At 30.2% G+C, this 7,001-nt stretch overlaps 1 protein-coding gene across 3 annotated transcripts in view; it reads left to right on the forward strand.

The window, feature by feature from the left end:
- Window positions 1-3,457, forward strand: part of nolo (ADAMTS-like no long nerve cord) — a 2,006,971-nt gene extending 2,003,514 nt beyond the window's left edge. For all 3 annotated transcript variants that reach the window (XM_072535059.1, XM_072535060.1, XM_072535061.1), the window contains one exon: window positions 2,953-3,457. In XM_072535059.1, coding sequence (XP_072391160.1) covers window positions 2,953-3,059 — 107 coding nt within the window. In that variant the 3' untranslated portion in view covers window positions 3,060-3,457. The remainder of the gene's footprint in view (window positions 1-2,952) is intronic.
- The last annotated feature ends 3,544 nt before the right edge of the window (window positions 3,458-7,001 follow it).

Genomic DNA, 7,001 nt, shown 5'->3' on the forward strand with positions numbered 1-7,001 from the left:
AACAAAATATTTTCTTCCTACTTTGTTTTCGGGATGTTTTTCATTAAAAGCAAGGTGCAGCCTACTTTTATTTAAATCAGTACTCCTTTTCACTCTTAGCCCTCGAGTAGTGAGGTCAACAACCCGTTGTTTGTCTGCAGTGGAGTACTTTGTGTTTCTTCCCTTATTGCCCCTTTTTCCATGTAAGAAGTTTCTCTTGATTTTAAATATTTACTGAGTTTCAATCCGCCTTTTAGTTACTGCAAACACGTCTTGAAAGGTCCTCTTGCACACTTTTACAATATTACCTGATCCATTTGGAACACTAAATGAAATAGATGTTTGTTTATGACTGGATTCGGCTATTACACTTTTACGCTGATGGTTTATGAGTAAGAGATTTATCAACCGCATTAGGCAAGTATTTTGTTCATCAGAATCTTCTATTTTATAAAAGTCAACAAATAACTTCAGTTTCTGTGTATGTTCCAACTGCTTGCAGTTATTTTTAAATTTGCATAAAACCTAAATGTAAAAATATAAATTAATGATACGCTTACCTACTAAAGGACACTTGGCAATCCATTTATATCTCCAACCCTTCAAACATCTATTCGCGATATTGCACCTTCACTAAGCATGATTTTAAAGCCGACATAACCTGTAATCCTAACCTTTTATTACTATGAACAACTTGGGTTACGTTACAGTATAACATCAAGCTGAATTTAAAGTACTTATACTATAAATAAAACACTTACTTGTTCAGATGGTGGCTGTTTAGCATCCACTATTTTGTTTTCTTTAGTTTTGTAGGCCATTCTTGCTAATCGCATCTTTTTACGTACTGTTTGCCATGACCCTTCCTCTCTTTTTCGCCTTCGTTGTTCCTCATTATGATTCATATCGTAATAATTGATCAAAACTCTAAGAAAGAGATTAAACAACACACCTCAACACAACACAATCGAATAAACTAATCAGAAATGTAATGGTTGGTAATGGTTGCAGCAGTTACCGACTTACTACAGCTCACACTTGACATCTGTGTCTGAAATTTGTAATGTGATGACCCTTTGCCTTACGACCCGTCTTCTGGATGTCCGCTTTTATTTCATCTCTTCCTGAGGTTGGTATGTATGGTGGACAATGTTTTCCTCTCGTACGTGATGTATTAGTTTTCTGTAGGATTCCGGTGTCTTTGGTAAATTTTTTATTGCGTTGTTTGTTAAGGCTTTAGTAAAGTAAGTTTTTACTTCTACTACTTAAGCTAAATTATCTATAATTTTGCTATAGTTTTCATGTGAAAGTGACTGAAACCTATTTGAGAGTGTAATTGGAGCTTCTTTTTCTTTTGAATATTCACGTTTAAGTCTTTTTCTTACTGTGTTTCTGGATTGTTTTTTAAGTTTAAGTTAACTTGACAGTTTAATGTAGAATGAAAAAAGTTTTTTTTGGTGGCTATACCTGATATTGTTGTTGATAATTATCAAACGTTATCATTTGGTTGACTGTTGGTTGATTTGAGCACAAAGGATGCCGGCAAGTATTCATCTAACGAATAGAAACTGTTTACCAGAAGTAAGACCTTAACTGTTCTCTTAAATACATAAATATTTGAATCTTTAACATAATTAGGTAATTTATTATACAAACGAACGCATGTTGGATAAGGACCCTTGCCCACAACGTTCAAGTGACGAACAGGGGTCACCAAATCATTTCTGTGACGAAAATTGTAGCCACTCATTAAGGAAACATCATTTCTGCAAATAAAATTGCATCTATCTGACTTTACGTAAACAACACAACTAAAAATATATTTTTTTTTTTTAAGAACAAGCACCTCATGCGAAAAACCACTATAAATAAACTTTGTAAGGACACCAGGGCCCTGATTCTAATTGAGATTTCGACTCAAAACATGTCGAAATTAATATGGCGACGTCGAAATGCGACTTTGCGAGCCTTGTGGATTTCAGCTGAACTAACCAAACGACGTCAGTAATTTTCGATTTATCGAAATTAATTTCAACTTAAAGAAAGTGGTTGAAATTTCATTTCGAGTCGAAATTAATCTGACATGACTGGGAGAAGTGAACTTAGGTTCAGTTTAGGTAGGCGGTGTTGTGTTTTGATTCTTGCAAGGAAAACTGAGGCAAAAAGTAATAATATGGCTGCGTTTTTCGGACATTTGCTGGTTTTGGAGGAATTAGAGAGGATAGATATCCGACGCTCACAATGGAGGATAAGAATAATGTTACGGGATACTCAAAATCTTTTTTTACTAAGTGATGCTCAATTTAGGCAGCAATTCCGGCTTAATAAACAAGCTGCAAATTATTTGATAAGGGTATTAGAACCATATATGGAGGAGGGTGTTTATGCCTCTAGAATACCCAAAATGTTTAGGGTAAGTATTACTAAGCTGCAGTAAATTTAAAAATATATTAGAATATAACCACTAAGTCAAATCTTAGTGGTTATAACTTAAGGATCTCCCACATCGCCTTTTTTCTTTCCTTGCCATCTTTCAATTCAAAATATAATTGAGAATTGCCACTATTTATGATTTAACAACTCAAACAAGAAAAAAAAGACGTTCCGTAACGTAAACAAAACAAACATTCAACAAGCGTAGTGCAGCGTGCAGCCAATAAACAAGAGGGCCAACCCAAATTTTCAGCAGTGTCAAAATGATAAAGTAAATATCCCCAGTTTTAACTACAATCGAAATGAATGAGAATCTCTAGCGATTGCGACTGTCATGGCGTAGTCGCTTTTAAATTTCGACATCAAAATGAAATAGAATCAGGGCCAAGATTTACTAAAGGAATTAAGCTTTTAAGTTTCTCGTTCGCTGCACTAGTTAAATTAATAATAAAAATATATTCTTTTTGTAAACCTATTATAACATGAACAATATTTTACAACATTACAGAAAAGATCATTTACCGCTTTTTTAATTTTTAGAACCAATCTGTAAGGACCATTCCATGTTTTGCCCCAACGTCAAGATGATGAACATGTGCAAGGTAATGAGGTACCAACAACAATGCTGCCAGACTTGCAGACATTGAACCAACTTGCAACACTGCTTTTCAAAAATTACAATATTTGTGAAGTATCCTTGAAAGAGACTTTTATCTAAATTAATTTTATTTTGTGATTTTACCGTAAGGCACAAGCGCAATTGAAAAGTAGAGATGAAGGGAAAGATATATTTTAATAAACGGTCCGTGTCAAAGCATTATGTTATAATAATAAATGTTATGGTTAATATGAAATTATTTATTGAACAGATCATTGTTTGTAAATTTAAAATTTACTGGACATGTTGTAAAAGGAATTGCAGGGGTAGACGAAAATATGTACTATTTCATATATACTAAAGTCTGTATATAAAATATGTTTTATTCAAAAATGAAATGTTAACGTATACAAATTGAATATTAAGTTAAACACGCAATACGAAAAACGATAGTATTTCATTTTTAGACCTACCTAAAAGAGATGTATGGAATGAGCAATTAGATAAAGATAAAAAGTGCACAAGAAAAAATATTTAATAATATATCTGAATAATTTCTGAACTTGAAATAAGTAAATATATCATCTACTTTATAACCAATTAGCCCAGTCTGGTTATGCAAAAATCATCGATTTCACGGCAAAATTTTTCGCAGATATCTGAAGCTTTTAAGACATAGGTGGGGGTTACTAGATGACGAATAGATGAAAAAGTACTCGTATTTTTACCTTTGCGTTTTTTTTTAAACAATAATTTATGGTCACAATTTGTTTTTTTGTCTATAAGTTTTTCCCCTCATATTTTACATAAACAATATTTATATTATTTTTTTATATTCAGGAATATCTTTATTTTCCGGTTTTTAAATTAAAATTGATAAATAATTTACGGAGATACTTGCAAAAAGCAGTTTTTTTGCTCTAATTTATAACTTTTATTAATTTTTTTTATTAACAAAATAAAATGTTATTAATACATTTGAACATCGAGGAATTACCGTCTTTTAAATTTGTGCGAAATTTCTCCCCGACGGTCAAATAGTTTAAAAGTTATTTAATTTGTTTTTCCCTGAGGCTAAATATTTAAACTATTGAACTTGCTCTATTAATGATGCTAGACACATTTAGCAAATTTCATAGGATTCTTTAAGACTTAAACTATCTCAGAAGTAAAAAGCGTATTGAGTTTTCATCGAAATTATTTATAAAATAAACATTTGAAAAAGGGGTATGTTTTTTACTTATAAACAATTGTAATAACTTCTTTATTTTCCAAGCTACAGACTTGTATGTACAACCATTGAACAGCTGGTAAAAACTCACATTTAAAAAAGAATCTTCTATGACCAATAGGAACAAAGTTAGGGACTATAGTCCCTAACATCCCTAAAATCCCCAACAAAGTAAGAAACGAAGGTACTTTCGAAAGATCGACATAGGAAAGTGGAGAAGATAACTGTTTCAGCTCCGTTTTTTTTTTCGAGATCGGAACTTCGAATTGAAACGGCTTCCATTGCAGCTAGAAGCCTCTTTTTATAAACTGGGGTAACTCGTTAAAATAGGAATAACTACATAGTTTTCACTGGCCGGGAAATATCGGAAACCACGGAAAAATTGAGTCCATTTGAAATTCACCGTAAAAACTTACTTTTTTTTAATTTGGCTGGAATAGTCTGTAGCAGTATTAATAATGATGACATTGAAAAAAAAAGTTTTTACGGTGAATTTTAAATGTAGGTACTCAATTTTTCCGAGGTTTCTCATATGTAATAAAATAAAATAGATATTTCATATATCTCATATTTAATAGATAAAAAAAGAGGCTTCTAGCTGCAATGGAAGCCGAGATAATGTAAATTTTTCCTACGTGTTTTAATTTGAAGTTCCGATCTCGAAAAAAAAAACGGAACTGAAACAGTTATCCCCTCCACTTTCCTATGTCGATCTTTCGAAAGTACCTTCGTTTCGAAGGTCTGTAAGATTCGAAAAATTGGATGAATTTTATAGCTATAAGTTTCAATATAAAGTTTAGATTTTTATTCAAAATTTGTGCAAATTTTACTTCTTAATGTTTATAAACAATGGAGATATAATTTTTTAAAGATAGTGTCTAACTTCGTTTCCATTGGTTATAGAAGGATTTTTTTTTTAATGTGAGTTTTTTACCAGCTATCCAATGGTTGTACATATAAGTTTCTAGCTTGAAAACTATAGAAGTTATTACAATTATTTATAAGTAAAAAACATACCCCTTTTTCAAACGTTTATTTTGTAAATAGTTTCGATGAAAACGCAATATGCATACTTCTGAGTAAGTTTATGTCTTAAAGAATCCTATAAAATTTCGTATAAATTTAAAAGGCGGTAATTCCTCGATGTTCAAATGTATTAATAACATTTTATTTTGTGAATAAAAAATTAATAAAATTTATAAATTGGTGCGAAGAAACTGCTTTTGTGCAAATATCTCCGTAAATTATTTATTAATTTTAATTTAAAAAACGAAAAAATAAAGATATATTTGATACAAAAAAATTATATAAATATTGTTTATGTAAAATTAAGGGAAAAAAGTTATAGACAAAAAATCAAATTGTGACCATAAATTATTGTTTAAAAAAACGCAAGGTAAAAATACGAGTAGTTTTTCATATATTCGTCATCTAGTAAATCCCACCTATGTCTTAAAAGCTTCAGATATCTGCGAAAAATTTTTCGACCTTTTTTTTAACCAGACTGGGCTAAATCCATAGTGAAAGATTTATAAAAAGTCAAGTAAAAGAGAGCCCACAATGAAAATAAAAGTAAACTAGTGGGCAAGATAATAATTTTACATAATTTTAATAAGTATTGATAAAACCAAAAATATATCAATAATAAAAGTATTATTGATGAATATGTACATTACATACTAGGGATATTGTGAATAGTATCACAAAGAATGGAGAATTAGAGATGACTAGGTAGAAAATGAGTAGGATAAAGTTAAATATTTTATAAATAGAAAAAGAAACTGAAAATAAATTTATCATATAAATTTCGATTGAATAAAGACAGAATGGCAAATTATTATTAAAAGTGATTTTTTGTTTGTTTTGCAAATAGTTATACAAAAATTATCCTCATTAATGTATTTATCTTAAAATACAAAACTTTACTATCTGGGTCATGTTACAACAAGTACATCATTCAGTCCCTTGTCACTCGTTTACTTGTACTGGAAGCAAAATGTAAATAAGACACAGATTGACTATGAAATTAGAAAAAGAAGAATATCATATTTGTGCAATGGCGTGCCGTGACAATTAAAGAAAGGAATGCAAATTAAATGAAATTATAAAAAGACTTACTAAACTTTTTACTTGTAGTGCAGTCTATTCTTCTGTCATTCTTGGCAAACTCGTTTATGACACATTCATAAAAACTGTGATTTTTAGACATTTCTTTAATAAGTTCTTTTTCAATTGACATTATCGCTAAAAACCTCGTTCTACAGATGCACTTGTACAGATATTGTCATCAGTAAATCACATAATTTTAAAACCTCACCATATGCTTCATCCAGTTTTGTTTGTTTGAGAAATGTCAACATTTTAGAACTAGTATCACTTTGTACAGAGTGTTGAGAAGTATACAAAACGCACAGAATGTCAAAAAACTTTGCATAACGTTTTTTGAGGCAATTAAAAGCCTCTTCCGGGAAATTAGAGTTGGTATATTAATTAAAATTTTATAACTCTACAAATCTTAACTCACAAAGGTTTATATATATATATATATATATATATATATATATATATATATATACATATATATATTTATATATATGTATATATATAATATTTCTGAAATATTTCAAAAAATACTTGAAGCAAAAAATCAAAACCTCGTTTAAGTAGTTCCAAATAGCTTCTTGACGAATTCATAGTTTCGGGGTCTCAACGGTGTTTTTGTTCCAAAATGCTTTCAATTAACTCTATTAGATATTGTCG

Source organism: Diabrotica undecimpunctata, chromosome 6, assembly GCF_040954645.1.
Source record: "Diabrotica undecimpunctata isolate CICGRU chromosome 6, icDiaUnde3, whole genome shotgun sequence".
Taxonomy (NCBI): Eukaryota; Metazoa; Arthropoda; class Insecta; order Coleoptera; family Chrysomelidae; genus Diabrotica; species Diabrotica undecimpunctata.